General features: G+C 41.6%; 1 protein-coding gene across 2 annotated transcripts in view; it reads left to right on the top strand.

Moving 5' to 3' along the window:
* crybg1a (crystallin beta-gamma domain containing 1a) overlaps nt 1-22,822 on the top strand; it is a 261,887-nt gene that overhangs the window by 207,723 nt on the left and 31,342 nt on the right. For both annotated transcript variants that reach the window (XM_078212402.1, XM_078212403.1), the window contains 4 exons: nt 1,342-1,490; nt 3,890-4,016; nt 10,607-10,752; nt 19,012-19,138. In XM_078212402.1, coding sequence (XP_078068528.1) covers nt 1,342-1,490; nt 3,890-4,016; nt 10,607-10,752; nt 19,012-19,138 — 549 coding nt within the window. The remainder of the gene's footprint in view (nt 1-1,341; nt 1,491-3,889; nt 4,017-10,606; nt 10,753-19,011; nt 19,139-22,822) is intronic.

The raw sequence follows: 22,822 nt of genomic DNA, 5'->3' as shown, positions 1-22,822 counted from the left end.
TGATGGCTCACCACCACTTTCTGAGGGACATTTAGCAATAGGCAATAAAAATGTTGGCCTGGTCAGCAACACAAATTTAAGAAAAAAAGAATTCTTGGTTGACATTCATTTTTTAAAATAAGTTATATATAGCATTAGAGATGAGAAGGTACATCTATCTTTATAAATTATGATACTGGTCCAAAACAATTGGATAGGATGTTTGCTGATTCATAGATTTTTAAGTTTAGGGCAGAATTTTATATGGGCTAATTATGAAGGTTGCCTGGCTGGTCCCATCCTGGCTCAGTTCCATTTTCCTGAAGGCAAAATTGATGACCAAAGAGCTACCCACTGGCAAGCAATACATGGCCAATTGAGGATACTTAATTGACTATTGAGGCCTATTGTCAAAGGCTGGCTGGAATTTTCAAGTTAACCTTTGGGCTCCCAGCCTAAGGGGACTGGGTCACCTGCTTGGAGAAGGCCTCCAGATGTCAGATCTGGGCCAGCATTCCAGCAAGGTTTTGAGGCTCTTCCTAATTGTATTGGCTAGCTACTATCTTGTGCAGTCCCATGGAGGAGTTCCAAAATGGTGAGGCCATTCGTAATTAAATTTTAAAAATTTTCCAAAGAGGCTGCCTCAAAATGGTGCTGCCCCCTGTCCTGCTGTCAGACACATTCTTTGTGTGTGTTCTATTGTTGAAAACCTGTAAATGTCTCCTCTGCATCTATTGCCTCAATGTTTTTGTCTTTTAAAAAGCACTTTTAAAAAAAGATGCAATTGTTAGAAGACTCCTTACCTGTCTACAGATGCAAACATGGGATCGCTGATATACTGGCCGGAATTCTTCAACCTCACCTGCGGCTGGGATTTTCCAGTCACGCTGCAGTGAATGGAGATTTGACTGGAATGCCAAATTCACCATTCTCATTGGCAGCGCAGGTGGGGCATCCGACATTGGAAAATTCCGGCCACTATAGAACTATGTTATAGCAGCATAGTAGGCCATAAAAGTTAGTAAACTGTTATGTTGCAGATAATGGATATCTGTAGTGACTGTAAAACGATAATTGAGGTTGATGAAGTAATAAACCACGTAAGTGAAGATGGAGCTCATTGTGATTTGAAGCTCAAAGCGAGATGAAGTGAAATTGTCCACTGTAAATTTGACAGAGTGACTTCCGTTCAGTCTTTGGCTGCTGCTAATGTTCTGAGAATTGATGTGTGGTATGATGGTGACATTATTGGTATCTGCTGATTTTATACTTAGTGCTCAGGAAATGCCTGTTGACACGTAAGGATGAATGTTTCTCTTCAACCCCCATTTAACCACATGCTATTGTTAACTCGCGTTGCAGGTTATTGTGTACGAAAAGCCTTTCTTTGAAGGTAAACAGCTGGAACTTAAAACAGATGTATTCAGCTTTGTTGGACGAGATGAAGAAACAGCGTTGTGCCACACTTATCCATTCACAAATATTGGCTCGCTGAAAGTTATAGGAGGATTGTAAGTTGTGTTTACCCACTGACAAATGTTAATTTTAATCTTTTTGTTGTGGTGTGCTGATTAATGCTGTTTGGAGCAAGTGTATTTACTTTTGATCCAGCAGAGCTGGGAAATTGTAATTATGGAAATGTTGCAGCTGTTCTTTATCCGCAGTACGGTAGAGACCTTGCACCAGGTGCATTATTCATTCATGAATAAAGAAGTAAGGCTGCTAAATTGCCCAATTGCTCCATCATTGTTTGACTAGCCTTGCTCATAACACCATCAAATTATTGGCCAACTAGGAGAGGATTTAACATGCACTGGAATCTGCTGATTACAAGATGGTTTGGAGTTTGTTTGTTTGTTTATTTATTTGTATATACTAGTGTCACAAGTAGGCTTACACTAACACTGCAATGAAGCTACTGTAAAAATCCCCCAGTGACCACACTCCGGCACCTGTTCGGGTAGACTGAGGGAGAATTTATCATGGCCAATGCACCTAACCACCACATCTTTCGGACTATGGGAGGAAACCAGAACACACTGAGGAAACCCACACAGACACGGGGAGAATGTGCAAACTCCGTACAGACAGTCATGCAAGCTGGGAATCGAACCCAGGTCCCTGGCACTGCAAGGAAGCAGTGCAAGGCTGTAGTCAGATCATGGAGTTGAGGAGAAAATGAAGTTTCATTGACATATGATCATCACTTGTTGACATAAGATTAATTTAATTATCAAATGATATTTTCCTTTCTTAAAACAAATAATGAGCTTAATAAAATTCCTGTGATGCTTAAAAATGATGTTGACCTTACAACAGAGATTGATAATGCTGGCACAAGATTTGAATGGAATTATGTAGCAATTAAAGAGCAAATCAACGTGTTGAGACAATGTATTGATGAGGGTGGCACAGTGGTTAACACTGCTCCTCCCAGCGCCAGGGACCTGGGTTCGATTCTGACCTTGGGTCACTGTTTGTGGGGAGTTTACACATTCTCTCCATGTCTGTGTGGGTTTCCTCCATGTGCTCTGGTTTCCTCCCACAATCCAAAGATGTGTGGGTTAGGTGGATTGACCATGCTAAATTGCCCCTCAGTGTCAGTGGGGCTAGCAGGATAAATACGTAGGGTTGGATGGGAAATATTGTTGGTGCAGACACGATGGGCTGAATGGCCTCCTCCTGCACTGTAGGCATTCTTCATTCTCATTCTATATTTATGCCCTCCCAGTGACATGTTTGGCGGCAGGGAGGGTATTTAAGCAGGAGGGAAAGTGACTTGTGGAGACCTTGCCACCTTCTCATCATCACCCTGCCATCAATTGAGACCTTTAAACGGGCAGTTAAGCCAGCTGTAGGCAGGCCTGTTGTCACATGGGGAGCACGACAAGCAAACACCAACGGTGTTGGTTGTGGTATCCTGGTGAGGGCACAAAGACACTCACACAGTGCCTGATTAAGGACCATGCACCAGGAAACAGGTGGCCATCTGGGAACCAGTGCCTGCTCTTGCTGGCAAACTTCCTACGCAGCCTCCCAACAACTCTAACCCGCAAAGCCATTTTCGCTATTACTTGCATCTGGCCTGGCGCACCCCTCAGGGCAAAGCTCTCCTTCCACATTGTCCCCCTTGTCTTTTTCAGGCCAACCCAACGCGACCACCACTGCCCGCCCCAGTGGTGTTTGTGCCTTAAGCCAGCGGGAAGACCAACCCACCATCAGGAGAATTGCAACATGATGCTATGCCTGAGGGTTTCTGACTTTTTTGCTCACACCAGATTCTCTGCTCCCGCCCGCACCAAACCCTTTACGAAACCTGCTGTGAGCAGGATGGGAGGAGAACCCAGCGCACCATCTTTTGGATCATAAATCAAGCTGAAGTCCTGTCTGCCCTCTCGGGTGGACATAATAAATTCCATGCTGCTAATTCCAAGAAGAACAGAGAAGTTATCCCTGGCGTTTTGACAATATTTAAGTTGGGTGTTGGGGCTAGTCAGGTCAGATCCGGTCGGGGATGATTGGGATTGGAGTCGATGTTTCAGAGGGTGTAGTCCAGGGGGTCAAAGGGGGAAGACGGGGAGGTGGGGTCAATGCAAGTAATTGTTACCTAGGGGTTAGACTCGGTTTTTTTCCTGTCTAACCTTTTCTGGGTAACTATCAAGTGAAGCAAGTCAGAACCAAGTTTCTGACTCTAGTTCGGAGTCGGAGACTTTTGGAAGGGTCCCATGATCAAACTTCCCGTGCAATTCTCATGGAGTCCTTGCATTGGGATCTCGGAGCACATCTTCTGGTTATGTCTGGTCTCTGACCATGCTGAGGTGAAAGATCTGGGCCAATTAGTTCTCTGCATTGGCTGAACACAGTTAATTAACAGCACTTCAGCCTATTAATTGTTTTTACTCTCTCCTAGTTGGGTCGGTTATGAGAAGCCAGGGTTTCAAGGTCATCAGTATGTACTAGAAGAAGGAGAGTACCAAGAATGGTATGAGTGGGGAGGCGATGATGAACATCTTCAATCTTTGCGGTTTATCCAAGTTGTAAGTTTTCCTTTGCTTAGTGCGAAGTTATTTTTGCAATTCAACAATTTTTATATCAATTTTTATATCACATTCTTACCTACAGCCCCTTCCACACCCCTGAAAAACTTTCAGACGATAATTTGTATAAACATGTGGTTCCATGGGTACCAGCAGGATTCTGTTACCGTTCTCATTCCTTGTGTGTGCCTGGGCTGTGAGGGCCATTGGAATACTTCATTGCTTATAGATATTGGATTCAAGCCCAATCCAGTTGTCACGGGTCAAGTTTCCAGCAGATTTCCCGAAGCAGTGAACTGAAATGAACATAAGATCATTAAAAAGCAAGAACAGGAAGAGGACATATGGCCTGTTGAGCCTACTTATCATTCAATAAGATCATGGCTGATCTTGGTATTCAACTCCACTTTCCCACACGTTTTCTACATCCCAAGAGATGAAAAATCTGTTCATTTCAGCCTTAAATACACTAAATGATGACGCAACCCCTTGGGATACAGAATTCCAAAAATGCACAACCCTTTGAATGAAGAAATTTCTCCTCTTCTCAGTCCTAAATGAGCCCCTTATTCTGAAACCATGCCTCCTTGTTTTAGGTTCCCCAGCCAGCAGAATGAATGTTTCAGTATCTACCCTGTTAATCCTCTTCAGAATTTTGACTGTTGCAATGAGATCACCTCTCATCCTTCTAAACTCCAGAGAATATAAAATCAATTTACTCAGCCTCTCATCACAGAACGATCCTCTTTTCCCAGGGGTCAATTAGTGAACCTTCTCTGTACTGCATCTAATGCAAGTAAATCCTTTAAATATAGAGAACAAAATTTCACACAGTATTCCAGGTGTGGTCTCACCAAAGCCCTGTACAATTGTAGAAAGACTTTATTATTGTTCTCTAATTCCCTTGCAATAAAGACCAATTTGCCATTTGCTTGCTGTACCTGCATGTACCTTGCTGTACCTAAACTTTTGTGTTCCTTGTACAAGTACACCAAATCTCCCTGAACATCAACATTTACAAGTTTCACGACTTATAAAAAATATTTTGTTTTTCTATTCTTGTGACCAAAGTGAATACCCTCACACATGCCCCACTGTGTTCCATCTGCCAAAAAAGTGGCAAAGTCCACCCCTTTGTCCTTGCTTTGGATTCAGGACAATGAATGAGAAAAGGTCAATTAAAACAGTGCGAAGTACAGGATGGAACTCCTTGGGGGGAATTTTCCCATTTGCCCACTATGGGAATCATAGCAGGTGGGACACGGACCACGTTGACCTCAGGTGGGATTTTCCGATTTTGGGATGAGCATGACCAGAAAATCCCGCCCTTTATGTCCTGGGCTGCTTCAATTACCATGAAGGCCCTTTTCATCTAGTCTTGCGTCTCTCCTTGTTCTGAGTGTTGGTCGCACTGTGAACAATCCTTCTCCACTGATTTCTATTTTCTATTGCCCACACTGCCTGTCCCACAGCAAGGCCAGTCCACATTCTGATATGGGTCTTCTTTGTTTTCCAGCACATTTTCAAGGTGTTTTGCCTGGCATTATCTCTTCTTCCCATCAGTCTTCTCCTGTTCGCATCACATATCCAAAAAGTTTGAGTTTACATAGAAACTAGAAGCAGGAGTAGGCCATTTGGCACTTCGAGCCTGCTCCGCCATTCATCCTGATCATCAAATTCAATATCTTGATTCCCTCCCCCCCCCCTTCTTCCCATATCCCTTGATCCCTTTAGCCCCAAGAGCTATATCTAATTTCTTCTTGAAATCAAGACAACGTTTTGGCCTCAACTACATTCTGTGGTAGTGAATTTCACACATTCACCACTCTCTGGGTGAAGAAATTTCTCCTCTCCTCAGTTCTAAAAGGTTTACCCCTTATCCTCAAACTGTGACCTCTCGTTCTGGACTCCCCCACCATTGGGAACATTCTTTCTGAATCTATCCTGTCTAACCCTGTTAGAATGTTATAAGCTTCTATGAGATCCCCTCTCACTCTTCTAAACTTCAATGAGTATAATGCTAACCGACTTAGTCTGTCTTCATGTGATAGACCTGCTATCCCAGGAATCAGCCTCGTAAACCTTTGCTTTACTCCCTCTTTAGCAAGGACATCCTTCCTCAGATAAGGACACCAAAACTGTACACAATATTCCAGGTGTGGCCTCACCAACGCAGCAAAACATCCCTATCGCTATGCTCAAATCCTCTCGTATTGAAGGCCAACATACCATTTGGCTTCTTTACTGCCTGCTGTACCTGTGCACTGAAGCATCTCTGCATCCTCCTCACAGCTCACCCTCCCACCCAACTTTGTATAATCTGCAAATTTGGAAATAATACATTCAGTTCTCTCTTCCAAATCATTAATATATAATGTGAACAGTTGGGGTCCTAGCATAGATCTCTGTGGAACCCCACTAATCACTGACTGCCAATCAGTAAAAGATCCATTTATGCCAACTCTTTGCTTCCTATCTGCTAACTAACTTTCTATCCATCTCAAGACATTACCTGCAATCCCATGTGCTTTAACTTTACATAGTAGTCTGTTATGTGAGACCTCGTCGAAAGCCTTCTGAAAGTCTAAATAACCACTTCCAGTGGTTCTCCTTGGTCAACTCTACTAAGTACATACTCAAAAAATTCCAATAGATACATCAAGCATGATTTCCCTTTCTTTAAATCTATGCTGACTTTGTCTGATTAAACCACTGCCTTCCAAATGCCAAGTTATGAAATCCTTGATAATAGACTCTAGCAACTTCCCCAATACCAATGCTAGGTTCACTGTTCTACAGTTCCCTGTTTTCTCTCTGACTCCCTTTTTGAATTACGGGAGTATATTAGTTACTCTTCAATCTGTTGGAACTATTCCAGAGTCCAAGGAATTTTGATTCTTTGATATCACTGCCTCAAACAATTTCCTTTTTACGCCAGCTTTTTTCGTCCATGACACATGTAATATCTGACTGAGTCTACTCGGATTTCCAGAAGTCATTTGTCAAGGTGCCGCATAGGAGGCAGCTGAGTAAGAGTTGATGGTGTTAGATGCAAGGTACTAGCATGGATAGAAGATTGACTGACTGGCAGAAGGCAGAGAGTGCGGATAAAAGGATCCTTTTCAGGATGGCAGTCAGTGACTAGTGGAGTTCCGCAGGGGTCAGTTTTGGGACCACAACTTTTCACTTTATGCATCAGTGATCTAGATGAAGGAACTGAGGGCTAAGTTGTGGCTAAGTTTGAAGATGATACAATGGTAGGTGGGGTGACAGGTAGTATTGAGGAGGCGGGGAGGCTACAGAAGGTTAGGAGAGTGGGCAAAGAAGTGGCAGATGGAATACAACGTGGGAAAGTGTGAAGTTATGTACTTTGGTAGGAAGAATAGAGGCATAAACTATCTTCTAAATGGGGAGAGAATTCAGAAATCAGAAGTGCTAAGGGACTTGGCAGTCCTAGTTCCAGATTCTCTGAAGGTTAACTTGCAGGTTGAGTTGGCAGTTAGGAAGGCAAATGCAATGTTAACATTAATTTCGAGAGGACTAGAATACAAACGCAGGGATGCATTGCTGAAGCTTTATAATACTCTGGTCAGACCACATTTGGAGTATTGTGAGCAAATTTGGGCCCCGAATCTAAGGAAGGATATGCTGGCCCTGGAGAGGGCCCAGAGGAGGTTCACAAGAATGATCCTGGGAATGAAAAGCTTGATGTTTAAGGACTTTGGGTTTGTACTCGATGGAGTTTGGAAGAATGAGGGAGGAGCTCAATGAAACTTGCAGAATACTGAAAGGCCTGGGTTGGGTGGACGTGGGGAAGGTATTTCCATTAGGAGGAGAGACTAGGATCCGAGCCTTTAGAACCAAGATGAGGAGGAATTTATTCAGCCAGAGGGTGGTGAATCTATGGAATTAATTGCCAAAGAAGGCCAGGTCATTGAGTGTGTTTAAGACAGAGACAGATAGGTTCGTGATTGGTAAAGCGATCAAAAGTTATGGGGAAAAAGTGGGAGAATGGGGTTGAGAAACTTATCAACCATGTTTGAATGGCAGAGCTGACGCAATGGGCTGAATGGCCTAGTTCTGCTCCTAGATCTTATGGAGAACTTGGGCGATAAAACATCAAAATCGCCACTCAGTGAGACCCGGTGAGAGGGGCAGCTCAAGGAATTCTGAGGCAGCTATACTTTCTTCTGGAAATGCAGTGTTCATGGAGTTTAATTTATCATCAAGAATGAACTTGTGAATCGACTTCATGAGTTCTCTTTTGGACGTAATGAGCACCTCATGACTCTTCTTCTCAAACTACTGAGAAGTCAATTCGCCACTGGGGTCAGTGCATATGCCCCAACTCTGGATGCAATGACAAAACCAAGGAAGATTTCTCTACCAAACTTGACCAAGTTTTCTGTGGGCTTCCGAAGGAGGGCAGACTTATTATTCTCGGAGACTTCAACCCAAGAGTTGAAAGAGATTTCAATTCCTGGAATGGAGCTATTGGCAAGGAAAGAATTGGAAATGTCAACCCCAGTGGCATTCTTCTTCTTGACAAATGTCTAATTACGTCTAAGTATTTTGCCTTTGTCTACTTATCTTCACCAATATCCTGTTCCACCAGAAGAACAAGTACAAAACTTGATCCAAGCACCTGATCAATTATGTTATCATCTGTGCCCAGAATCATGAAAGCTTAACAACCGGAAAAATAACAGGGGCTGATGATTGCTGAACCGATCATCAACTTATTCATTACATTATGGCCATCAAACTAGCTCCCAAATGATTGGTATAACAGAAGAGATATTCATGAAAGATCAATGTTGAAGCTCTGAAAGATCCAATCAAATGAGACTGATTTCAACAATGCTTTTTGGAAGATTTCCCTACTTTAGTCAAGACCATAAGAGTGTCCGCAGTGCTTAGGATGTCCTTAAGTCCAATATTATCAATGGCTGCAAAGAGGTATTTGGTTTTTCTGTCGGGAAACAACAGGATTGATTTTGATAAAAATAATCAGGAATATCAACAAACTGATTGAAGTGCCTCATGGAATGATCTGAACTCAAAGCAAAAGAAACTGGCTTACCAACAAGTAAAAGCTGAGGGACAAAGGTGCACCGGCAACATGAAGATGTAATGGGCAGACAAAGCAAAGGAAATTCAATATCTTGCTGACATGAATGAAATCTGTAGCTTCTTCACTGCCATGAAGACCATTTATGGCCCAAGTACTCATGGACCAGCTCCTCTGAGGCCTAAGGACAAATGAAATCTGATCAAGGAAAGAAAAGCTGTCAGCACCCATTGGGTGTGAGCATTTTGGTAACCTTTTCAGTCAAGAATCCATTGCTGACAAGAGTACTTTCAACTTAATGCCACAACACCCAATTAGAAATGAGCTTGAAACTCCGCCAACGTCTATGGAGATGATGAAAACCATCACACAAATGACAAACAACAAAGTAGCAGGAGGTTGTGGAATTTCCGCTGAAACCTTTAAGCATATTAAGGAGGGGAATTAACATTAAAGTTCCTTATTGTACAGATCTGGAATGAAGATGTCCCGAAATAGCTCAAGGATGCCACAACTATGACAATCTTCAAAAAAAAAGGGCATATCGAAATGTGAAAATTACAACGGCATCTCCCTGCTTTCCATTGCAAGAAAGATCATCCCCAAATCCAAGAGTGCCCTTATCTTATATATTAACCTTTTGTGTGGCATCTTATTGAATGCCATATGGAAATCCAGGTATACTACATTTACTGGTTCTCCTTTATCTACCACCTAGACCATAAGACATAGGAGCAGAATTAAGCCACTCGGCCCATCGAGTCTGCTCCACCATTCAATCATGGCTGATATTTTTCTCATCCCCATTCTCCTGCCTTTTCCCCTAATCCCCTTATTAATCAAGAACCTATCTATCTCTGTCTTAAAGACTCTCAATGACCTGGCCTCCACAGCCTTCTACGGCAGAGAGAGACCTATAATGGCTGTTTTTCCCTTCCCCTCCTAACCATGATATGCTATGATCAATTGCTAATGACTGTCACTGCCATCATAGCTGAAGTCAGTAATGATGTGTTAGCCAAGGATCAGGTCTAAAACAGCCAATCTGTCACTGCACGTTATTGCACAATGCATTTGCACACTGAATGAAAAGGTCGAGCTTAAGTGGCAACAACACTTATGGTATTTCTCTGGAACTAATTGCTGGAGGACTGATGGCTCCGTTGTGTATCTGATACTGGCAGAGGGTGGAGCAATCAATTCCTATCATGTTTGTCAATGGTCATGGGTTTGAAATGTAGTGATTATCTTTTCACTTTAAAATCCACCAAAGGAGGCTCTGCATACAAACACATCATTATGCCTTATATTATAGCTTTAGTTAACTTTTTGAAGAGGTTATATTGGTAGAGTGGAAGTTGAATTTTTTGTCATTCATTGCAAACACTGGAAAAATTAAGTTATTTCTCTTTTTTGGTTTCTTAATTGAGATTTTTATTTTTCTGGAATATGCAGTGATTTTCTTTCTGAAGGGAACCAAATATTTGTTGAACAATTCATGTTTTTTTTTAATACACAGAACTTGTCAACTCCGGTCATTATACTGTTCAATGAAACAAACTTTTCTGAGAAAAGTAGAAATATTGAAGTGCTGGGGCCAATTCCTGACTTGCAAGATACTGATTATGGATTGAGGACGGAATCTATAAATGTGCTCAGTGGAACGTAAGTCCAATTTAAGTTATTTTCAAACAATAGTTGACAGTTCAGCTGCTTTTTTCTTGCAAAAACATTAAGCTGCTTAAAGATCCCTGCCATTTTAATTCAGTAACTTCACTACAGTGACATTTTCAGTACTTGGCCTGTCTATAGTCCTTTACTCTCAGAGGGTGCCCACACTCACTGGGCAATCCTACCTACATTACGCGTGAAACTGACTTATATTTCAAAAGTACACCATAGGTTGTGAAGCACTTGGGGGATGTTCTGAGGTCGTGAAATGCTCTGACTATCCTTTTTTTTCTTCCTTTACTGAAATGGTTCTTCTGTCCACTAACAAATCATAGGGTCGTGGAAACTTCAAGACCAAAGGATATAATCATCTGGTGATTAGTCTAGGTGATGATTTTATATCAAGAAAAGTGTAATTCATAGCTTTCTAATCTAAAAAAAAACTGTGGGTGGAATATATGCCACTACTTCCCCCAAAACTACACCAACAGTCATTCTTCATTCTGGGATTCCATTCTCTCTACTCCAAAATGCTCTCTTTCCCAGTTCCCAGATGTAGTTTCTCCTTTCAATATTCATTATATTTACATGAACAATGTGACTCTCAGACCTTCATCTTCCAGTTCACAAGAACCAAACTCTCTCCAAATTCACAGATATTTCACCTCTGTCTGATTGTGAAACAGTAACTGAGCTACGTTTTTCACTATTCATAGCAGTTTTAAGTAAAGAAAACACTCAAGTTGAAAAAATAAAAGTTGCCTTTTCAACATATTCTATTTTAAAAGACAAACCTCCTGAGTTCTATTTTGAGCTTGTGGAATTGTAACAAAAGATTCATCGCAACAATTTAACTTCTGTCAAATGACTAAAATACAAGCAATGATATATGATCCTGAGGGGTCTTGACAGAGTCAATGTGGAGAGGATGTTTCCTTTGTGGGGGTCACTGTTTAAAAATTAGGGGTTGCCCTTTTAAAACAGAAATGAGGATATTTTTTCTGAGGGTTGTGAGTCTTTGGAATTCTTTTCCTCAAAAGGCAGTGGAAGCAGAGTCTTTGAATAATTTTAAGGCAGAGGTGGATAGGTGGGAATGTGGTTTTGAGGTTACAATCAGAATAGCTATGATCTTATTGAATGGCAAAGAAGGCTCAAAAGGTCTTACTGCTGCTTCTAATGCATATTTTGTAATAAGAACTAACAAATGCCTCATGTATGGTAGTGTAGTGGTTATGGTACTGGACTTAAAACCTAGAAGCCGTGAGTTCAAATGCCAGCAAGGCAAATTTAAAATTGAAGTCAGGAAGCACACTGATCCTGGTTCTGTTGAGGTGCAACCTGTCTGCATGTATAGGTCCCATCTCCTCCAGAATGGGTGCCATTGTTCTCCCTCCTGCATCATCTGCTCTGCCACACATTCATCTGCTCTGTCCTCCGATTTCTATACTCAGTGGCATTGGGATTAATCTGGTGATTACTACCTTTAAGGTCCTGCTTTTCATTTATTAATTCTTGGGATATAAGTATCCCCAGCAAGGCCAAAATTTATTAGGCATCCCCTGTTGCCCTTGCTTGCTAGTCTCCTTCCTAGGTCAGCAACTAACTGTTCACCGATGCTCAGTTTGAGATCCATAAGGGTTCTCCAGACTTCATTACAGTCTTGATTGTCCATCTAGAGTAGTATTCGCCAATATATTAACCGCTAACCACATGTAGCAAATTGCATTTCTGATTAGTAAGTAAAAAATGAGTAATGGAGACGGTTAATATTCATACTGGGGTGGCATGCGCCTGCTCACCTCTTTGCATTTCTTGGTAAAATGAGAAGTTGGAAAGAAAAGTGTGTGAGTGCTTTAATTCTTCAGTTACTGATAGCAGTAGATATTAAGTAAATATACAAATGGGAAGTGCATGTTGTGTGTGCCTGTAATGTGTTTCCTATGAAGGTTAGTGTGTGTTGTGAATGAGCTGTCACCATAGCTACAGCTGTCAGCAGTTCTTATTGGACAGCATTGACCTATGTTGGCTCCACCTGACTGTATATATAGTATGATCTTATCTTAGACCACATATATCCAGTTGTATGTCCTCAGACATATTGCCCTTTAATTCCCGCACTTGTGTGAAGCAACTGAACCATTCACAACCACAACCACAACCGCATTGCAGGTAAACAATTAATTTGTTTACTTGATGTGAGAATAGTGAGTTTCCTTCCCGCAGGCAGAAAAAGACAATCGTGAGAAGAAATACAGATTTGAATTTATACTTTAAGAAGCATAATTCATCACTTAATACCAGTGTTTGAGACTGCAAAGATTGTTAGCTCGTGTTCAGGGAGGTGTGGGGGGGGGTGTTGGATGGAGGTGATGGCAGCATAGTGATAATGTCACTGGACTAGTAATCCAGAGGCCCAGGCTAATACTCTGGGGACATGGATTCAAATCCCACCACAGAAATGGTGTGACCATTACCATCAAGCTGGGGAATCAACCCTGGCTCAATAAGCAGTACAGGAGGGCATGCCAGGAGCAGCAACAGATATATCTAAAAATGAGGTGTCAAACTGGTGAAGCTACAAGAAAGGACTATTTGCATGCCAAAGAGTGGAAGCAGCATGCAATAGACAGAGCTAAGTGATCCTACAACCAATGGATCAGATCTAAGCACTACATTCTTGCCACATCCAGCCATGAATGGTGGTGGACAATTAACAGATATCCTCCATCCCCGATAATGGGGGAGCCCAGAGCTTGAATGCGAAAGACAAGGCAGTTGCAACAATCTTCAGCTGATGTGCAGATTGGATAATCCATCTCTGCCTCCTTCTGAGTTTGCCAGGATCATGGATGCCAGTCTTCAGCCAATTCAATTCATTCCACGTGAATCAAGAAATGGCACTGGATACTGCAAAGGCTATGTGAGAACATTCCAGAAATAGTACTGAAGACTTGTGCTCCAGAACTAACTGCACCCCTAGCCAAGCTCTGTACAGTTACAACAGTGGCATCTACCCAGCAATTTGGAAAATTATGCAGGTATGCCCTGTCCACAAAAAGCAGACCAAATCCAACCCAGACAACAACCGCCCATCAGTCTACTCTTGATCATCAGCAAAGTGATGGAAGAGGTCATTGACAGTCACTATCAAGTCATTTACACAGCAATAACTTATTCATTGACAAGTCAGTTTGAGTCTGCTAGGGTTTCTCAGCTCCTGATCTCATTATAGCCTTAGTCCAAACATGGACAAAAGAGGTGAGAGTGGCTGCCCTGGACATTATGGCTACATTTGACTGAGTGTAGCATCAAGGAGCTCTAGAAAAACTAAAGTTGCTGGGAATCAGGGGAAAACGCTCCACTCTCTCTTAAGAAATAGCCTATGCTATTTCTTAAAAGAGAAACTCCTCCAGTATTTTGTAATTTCAGTGCAACATGTCATCAATGATTTGACATTATCGGGTTTGTGCCTGCGCTGTCACCATATTGTAAGCAGTTGGAATATCACAGGAATGGAAGGCACTTGGTTAACCTAGTGTATTCAGAGGATGAGTTAGAATCATAGAATCCCTGCAGTGCAGAAGAAGGCCATTTGGCCCATCGTGTCTACACCGACCACAATCCCACCCAAGCCCCATAATCCCATGAATTTCCCCTGCTTGTCCCACTGAAATCCATAGCCAATCAACATAGCCCGCACATCTTTTGGACTGTGGATGGAAATCGTAGCACCCGGAGGGAACCCACGCAGAGACGGGGAGAGAAAATGCAGACTCCGCACAGATAGTCACCCAAGGCCTGAATCAAACTGGAGTCCCTGGTGCTGTGAGGCAGCAGTGCTAACCACTGTGCAAGTCTTCGCTGCTTTCAAATTTTACAATCTGTCATGGTGGGATTTGAACCCAGGTCCCCAGAGCTTTACCCTAGGTTTCTGGAATACTAGTCTTGTGACATTACCACTACGCCACCACCTCCCCTGTTAGCCTGAGATAAGTTGTGTATTCTCTGTTGAAAGGTTAGAGTAGATTGGCAGAAAGCAGAAGCCACATTATTCATCAGCTTGATTCGGAATTGACGTCTGAAGTACAGAATTAATTATTCTGATCGATCCTCGCAGTTATACTCACTTTGGGAATTGGATGATCTGACATTTGACGCAATGCTCTTTCATTTCTGTAGAAGTCTTGTGAATTAGACTTGCAGAATGTCAACCCAGTTCCTAGCTGCCTTCAGTCCAGAGCATAAAATTAACCACAAATCCAAAGAAGGAGGACGATCAGATTCTCCACTTATCCAGGCCATACACCTATTTCAAGCGCCAAAGCTACAACAGCCTGATTGAAGAGAATATGGGATAGAAAATGGTCATGGCGCAAAATGGGTGACATTGTATGGTCAATCTCTTATACAGAGCACTCAAAGGAAGATGGTGCTGGTTGTTGGAGAACAATCATCTCACCCCCAGGACATTACTGCAAGAATTCCTCAGGTCGTCTCCTAGTTTCAAACATCTTCAGCTGTTTCATCAATGACCTTCTCTTCAACGCAATGTCAGAAGTGGGGAACTTCACTGATGATTGCACAATGTTCACTGCCATTCACAACTCCTCAGATACTGAAGTAGTCTATGCCCACATGTAGCAAGATCTGGGCCAGAGATTCCTGCCAAAAGTCAATGGAAGTTTGTTGGGCCATCAAATTTTCTGTCTCGCACATGACGGATCCCAGCGTGGGCGGGACTGGAAAATCATGGAAATCATTCAAGCTTGGGCAGTTTACATTTGTGCAACACAAGTGCTTGGCAATGACCACCTCCTACAAGAGAGAATCTTTCCATCTCCCCTTTACCTTCAAGGGCAGTATGACAGTGCATTCCAGATAGCAGAGACTCACTGAATTAAAAAAGTTCTCTTCATGTCATTGATACTGCCTCCAGCCTGCTTCTGGTGCCACTAATTGGCCACTGAACTTGCCTGTAGGTTAATTAGGGCTTCTGCCTTTACAAGTCCTGTTCGATCACTGACATTGATGCAACGAGGGGTTGGGACCCAAAAACAACCCGGCTGTCGAGTTGTCAACCCCAGATAGAAGATCCAGTCCAAAGAAGTAACATTATATTTTGATCTAAGCTACAAGTTAAACTTTCAGAACAAAATACATCATTTAATATAGGATCTGTTACTTTTATGGGACATGAGGAATACAGGATTGATGAAAGTGTGTTGTTTGTACTGTTTACATGAAGCGCTAAATCTGTGCATCCATAAATTTAATTTGGCTTATTTTATTTATACATCTAATACAAGAATAAGAAGATTAACAGTCTTCATGTCAAAGATCGTCCAACTGGACAAAAATTAACATTTTTTTTTCACTGGGCCAGTATTTCAACTTTTCTATCTTATGCCTTTGTAAAAACACAAAGATTGCAGCAGTTCATGGATAAGCCAATGCCGCTCCTCAGGGTAACCAGGAATGAGTAGTAAATGAACCCTTGCTGGTGTCAGTCAGAACAAAACAAATTGGATTCACATCTTAGGAGATGAATCCCAGCCTTGCCAGCAATTCATACCCAACTTTAGTTGATAAAGCTGATCCTGGGACAAGTGTTCAAATGTAAGTCCACATGTGGCTGATTTATTTTCTTCATGGTGGCTGGTAACCTGTAATTCCAAATAATGAAAGGGAGGGAAACATGCATTACAATTTAGCTTTAAGTGGAAACCTACTGGTGACTTGCAAGGGAAGAGCCTAGAGTTTGTGTTAAAGTGTTGTCGATTGTGAGAGTACCAGGTGTCTGCAGTCAACAGCACTATTATTGTAAGATTGCCTTCCAATTTGGCAGGAAGTTTAGCTAAAATAAAAACTAATTCCTGAAAGAGCTATCAATTCAGTTCTCCACAGTGGTACATTGGGTCTCTGTTAAGGGAGATTGGTAGTCTCTGGTTGCTGGCTGTTACTTCGTTTTTTTTAAACTCATTCCTGGGATGTGAGTGTTGCTGGCAAGGCCAACATTTATTGCCCATTCTTAGTCGCCCTGTGAAGCTGATGGTAGTCAACCTTCCTGAATTGAGTGACTTACTAGACCACTTCGGAGAGCAGTTAGAAGTCAATCATATTTGTGTTGCCCTGAGCGAGATCAGTTAAGGATGACAGGTTTCCTTCCCTAAAGGAGATTGCCAAGCTTTGCCTTGCAATAACTCCTATCAGCCCGTTGTGATCTGGGGTTCGATGCACTTGCAGAAATCAGCAAACATAATGACCGAGAGGATGATCAAGATTATATTTAAGGGATATGAAGAGCCAAATACTGACATTACCTCCACTGGTCAGTAAGAAGGTAACAATCAGATACAAATTTAAAATAGTTGAAGAATTAATGTGGAGATTAAAGATCAACTTTCTTTGTACAGAGTGTGGTGGGAATGTGGAATTCTCTGCCACAGACTTATTATTGCAACCAAGTACATCAGTTCTTTTAAATGGGAATTAGACAGTTGATTAAGAAAAAGGTACAATATTAAAGGGTATAAGGAGTAAGCTGAGAGTGGGCTTAGACTAATGGGAAAATATCAGGAGGGACTTGATAGGTTGAATGGCTATTTTCAATAATATTGATTTTATTATTATCACGTATTGGGATACAGTGAAAAGTATTGTTTCTTGTGAGCTATACAGACAAAACATTCTGTTCATAGAGTACATGGGGGAGAAGGAAATGATAGGGTGCAGAACATAGTTTTGCAGTTAATGATAGAGTGAAGAGAAAGATCAACTTAATATGTGATAGGACCATTCAGAAATCTGAAAGCAGCAGGGAAGAAGCTGGTCAAGAGTCGGTTGGTACGTGTTTTTACATTTTTGTATCTTTTTCCCGATGGATGAAGGTGGAAGAGAGAATGTCAGGGATGCATAGGTCCTTGATTATGCTGACTGCTTTCCCAAGGCAGCAAAAAGTGTGGACGGAGTCAATGGATGGGAGGCTGGTTTGCGTGATGGATTGGGCTACGTTCTCAACCCTTTGTAGTTTCTTGCGGCTTTGGTCAGAGCAGGAACCATACCAAACTGTGATACAACCAGAAAGAATGCTTTCTATGGTGCATCTGTAAAGATTGGTGAGAGTCGTAGTGGATATGCCGAATTTCATAGAAATCATAGGAACCCTGCAGTACAGAAAGAGGGCATTCGGCCCATCGAGTCTGCACCGGCCACACTCCCACCCAGGCCCTACCCCCATATCCCTACATATTCACCCACTAATCCCTCTAACCTACACATCTCAGGACACTAAGGGCAATTTTTAGCATGGCCAATCAACCTAACCCGCACATCTTTGGACTGTGGGAGGAAACCGGAGCACCCGGAGGAAACCCACGCAGACACGAGGAGAATGTGCAAACTCCACACAGACAGTGACCCAAGCCGGGAATCGAACCCAGGTCCCTGGAGCTGTGAAGCAGCAGTGCTAGCCACTGTGCTACCGTGCCGCCCAAGGAAGTGGAGACGTTGGTGTGCTTTCTTAACTAATGTGTTGATGTGGAAGGACCAGGACAGATTATTGGTGATCTGAACGCCTAGAAACTTGAAGCTCTCGACCATTTCCACTTCATCATCTTTGATGTAGACAGGGGCATGTCCTCCACTATGTTTCCTGAAGTCAATGACTATCTCCATCATTTTATTGACATTGAGAGAGAGATTATTGTCATTGCACCATTTCATCAGATTCTCGCTCTCTTTCCTGTACTCTGTCTCGCCATTGTTTGAGAACCAGCCCACTACAGTGGCGTCATCAGCAATCTTGAAAATGGGGTTGGAGTGGAATTTGGCCACGCAGCCATAAGTGTATAAGGTGTATAGTAAGGGGCTGAGGACACAGCCTTGCAGGGCACCAGTGTTGAGGATGATTTTGGAGGAGGTGTCATTACCTATCCTTACTGATTGCAGCCTGTGGGTTAGGAGTCTAGGATCCAGTTGCAGAGGGATGAGCTGAGCCCTATGCCATGGAGTCTGGAGATGAGCTTTATTGGGATAATGGTGTTGAAGCTTGAGCTGCAGTCAATAAAAAGGAGTCTGATATAAGTGTCCATGCAACATTCCATGCAACAAATTATTCTGGACAGGAAGTATAAGTCTAGCCTCTTCTTTCAATGATGTGTTTGTTCCAATATTGGAATCTCAGAAGTTGCTAAAATTGAACTCTGGTTTAATAGTTCATTAGTGTAACAAATGTAATCTCACCTTGATTTGTAGATGGGTTGCATATGAGAATACTGACTTCACTGGAGAACAATACGTTCTGGAGAAGGGGCTTTACAGCAGCTATGAAGACTGGGGAGCAATAAATTCCAAGATCTCTTCCATTCAACCTGTTCTGTTGGTAGGTGTTTAAGTTTACCCCTTTGTGTTTTTAAAATTGACGAGAGAATTGAACAGACTGGGTTGATGACTCAAAAAAATATTCCAGTAATATAAGTGTCTTTTACAAAGTGTGGATTCGTAACAAGTTAAATGACTTTTATTTTTAATATTTTACTGTTTTAAAATTGTGGAACAACTCTTTGGAACTGAAGGGAAGAAAAATCTGGAGAAAAAGCAAATAGGGTGCTTCTCCTCTACTTCTCAAAAAAGCTTCCACATTGCTCCTGTTTAATTTCATTTTTACCTTTGAGACAAGCTGGCTAAAAATTGTTTTAAAAGGTTGAAGTTAAATCATCCATCTGTCATTGCTGAACTTTCTGGCTAAAGTGGCATTTATCTCCCTGGCTGCTTAACAGATCAATATTAGGAAATTTGATGATGAGGTAATGTATTCTAGATGTCTATGATATTAGTTAAGATGTTAGACTTGTGTGCACTTCCTTTAGGAGGAAAAAAATGGCCATCCTTCTTTCTTCAATTTTGGCAACATATACTGGTCTAAATTGTTTGGTTAGCATCTGTAAACATGTCAAGATATACTTGGTACTGGTGATGACACTAGCCACCTCAGTTTTGCATCCCCAGATTCTCAACATGTACTGAACAGAAATACCTACACTCCAATCAACTATATTTTCTTCTTTCCTGCTCTGCTTCCCAAACTAACATACATTTTGTTATTTAATATAAAATCTTAAGTGTTGATGTTGAAAAATGACAATTCCTATCTTTCAAACGCTCTTAAGCTGAAAGCTACACTTGGTTCCTGAATCTGTGTCTATAATGCCACCAGCGATCTATTCATTTGATTCTGATTTGATTTGATCTATTATCGTCACATGTATTAGTATAAAATGCATCTACATATATGCATATTACATATATCTTAATGTTACAAAATTTGCTAATGAAGCCAAGATGTGTGGTTTGTTGAAGAACCAATTTATTATTCAAACTTCAGTGTCAAACATTATAACAAAAATGATTTAGCTTTTCATTTATACCGCATGATCACATCAGGGTTTATATGTCCTTGGACTGTATAGCTACAAGCCGTAATTGGCAGCTGAAACAATAGTCTATGATTCTATACTCTGGAATGGCACAAAGATTATTCACACTATAACCACAATATAATATCCCTTTGGCCACGCAAAGACATCAGAATATATTAATGTGAAAATACAAAACCAATACACAACTAGATGCATTTTTCTGCTTGCAACAATTGAAGTGAGATTATTCACACTATATTTTCCCAACATGTTAGGATGGAAAGAATGTACCCAAAACTAAAATACAAATGATATACAGTAGCAATTTTTCACATGCATGCCTTCAAGACAGACTACAGCTTGCTACATATCTAACTGCATGGTGTACATTTTCACAATTTTAGTTCTCAAACCACATGTGTATTGGACAACTTATTGTTTGTGTCTGCTTAAAACTCTCAAACTTCCATTGGCAAGTTTATGAACATGCAAATAAATTATTCTTCAATTATCCCTTGAGCAAGTGTGCTTCTAAAAATTATGACATTTATATTCATGGTGTGGACCCAACATGATTAATACAAACCGGTCAGTTTTGAAGATAATGCTAAGTAAAGGAGATGGTAGAATTTGAGAAGATAGTCCAGGAAGACAGCATGAGTTGGTCAAAATGAGTAAATAGTTAGAACAATGGCAGACAAAATTTAATGTAGATAAGTGGAAGACTTTTCATATAGAATAACAATGAGTGACAAGTACTTTATAAATTGTGTTGAATTAGTCTAAGATGAAACTGGAATGTTAGGTATTCTGGTGTATTCTGTGACATGGCCACTCACTGAAGAGCAGCAGCCAACATAACAAATAGATTGCAGACTACGTAACCCATAGATGTGAACCTATATTCATGATGTAGTCTAACCAGAGCACTGTGATGCCTAAACTTTACAACCCTTTGGTCAGACCACATTTGTTGGTACTGTTCCCAATTCAGGTCCCTAGGATACAAAGGAAGCATTCATGCACTATAAGGAATAGTGCTGTGTTTCTTCTCTGCACCAGTCCAGTGCAGAGGAGAGACACAGCCTTGATAGAAGATGCTTGAAGGATCACCTTATAGAGGTTTATGAATTGCTGGATAATATGGAAGAGTACATAGAACAGCACAGCACAGAATAGGCCCTTCGGCCCACGATGTTGTGCCGAGCTTTATCTGAAACCAAGATCAAGCTATCCCACTCCCTATCATCCTAGTGTGCTCCATGTGCCTATCCAATAACTGCTTAAATGTTCCTAAAGTGTCTGACTCCACTATCACTGCAGGCAGTCCATTCCACACTCCAACCACTCTCTGCGTAAAGAACCTACCTCTGATATCCTTCCTATATCTCCCACCACGAACCCTATAGTTATGCCCCCTTGTAATAGCTCCATCCACCTGAGGAAATAGTCTTTGATCTACTTGAAACTAGAATGTGACAGTAGAACTAGGAGGCTTTGATTGAAATTAGGTAAAGGCCCATTTCCGACTTGTGTCAGTAAGTTGTTCTTCTCAGCAGTGATTAAGACACGTGTGTGTAATATAAAGGTGTTCGGCAAAGCAAGAGTTAATGTGGGAATGAAAAACTGTACCGCACACAATGTGGAGTGTCAGATGATAGTGAACTGTGCATCGTGGAGTCTGGAAATAGCCAGCATGGTGACAGCATCCATACATGGCAGTACCTTGGATATGTCATCATGGGTTACCAATAAATGGTTGATGTTCAACCACTCAAGCCTCCAGACCTCTCTGTGAGACACCAAACAGCATTAAAACTGTACGGCAGTGAAGGATGCACTCCAAAATCATGAGAAGTTGGAGAGGAACCCAGATCGTCAAAGCATGAAAAAGTAAAGAAATTGAATACTGACCTGGGAGAAGAGAATTGAAGACATAGTTGGAGATTTCCTAAAAATAAATTGAAGGCACAGTTGGAGATCGCCTGAAAAAGCAGAAGTTCCATTGTGGACGTGGAGGCTGAGGGTCTTCACCAGAGCACGTGGAGGTCCATTGCCAGAACTAATTGAATGTAGAGTCAAGGAATCCAGCTAGGTAAAAGAGATAGAAAGGGAAACAATTCCACAAGAAAACGTTCATACCAAAGCTGAGTTGAAGGAACTCGACCAGGAATGCAGCCAGATGGAGCAGCGAGCAGGAAAGGTACTCAAAAAAGTCACTGTCCTGAACAAGTCTGTGAAGAATCAATGTGTATGCCTGGAAAATACACGAGACGCTAAAAAAAAATGTTGAATACAACTTCAGAAAGAGCTGCATTGTAAATATCACTCGCGACCAAACAATGCAATGAAGCACAGAGTGAGTTCACAAGAGTTCAGTAAGAAAATAAACAGGTGAAAGAACAGCTGATTACCTTTCAACATCAAATGAAATGCGAGCAAGTAAAGATTGTGTTTGGGCAAGGACCTGAGGGGTATTGTAGTGTAAGAGTGTTCAGCAGAGCAAGGACATATGGGAGTGGAGAACAGTACTGCCCACGGTAGGATGTAGCGAGTTAAATGATAATAGACTGTGTGTAGTAGAGACTGGAAAGAGTCAGCATGGAAACAGCTCCATGCATGGCAGTACCTGGCTGTACCTTGAATAT

Source organism: Mustelus asterias, chromosome 5, assembly GCF_964213995.1.
Source record: "Mustelus asterias chromosome 5, sMusAst1.hap1.1, whole genome shotgun sequence".
In the NCBI taxonomy this organism is placed as follows: domain Eukaryota; kingdom Metazoa; phylum Chordata; class Chondrichthyes; order Carcharhiniformes; family Triakidae; genus Mustelus; species Mustelus asterias.
This window is presented reverse-complemented; position numbering and strand designations above follow the sequence as displayed.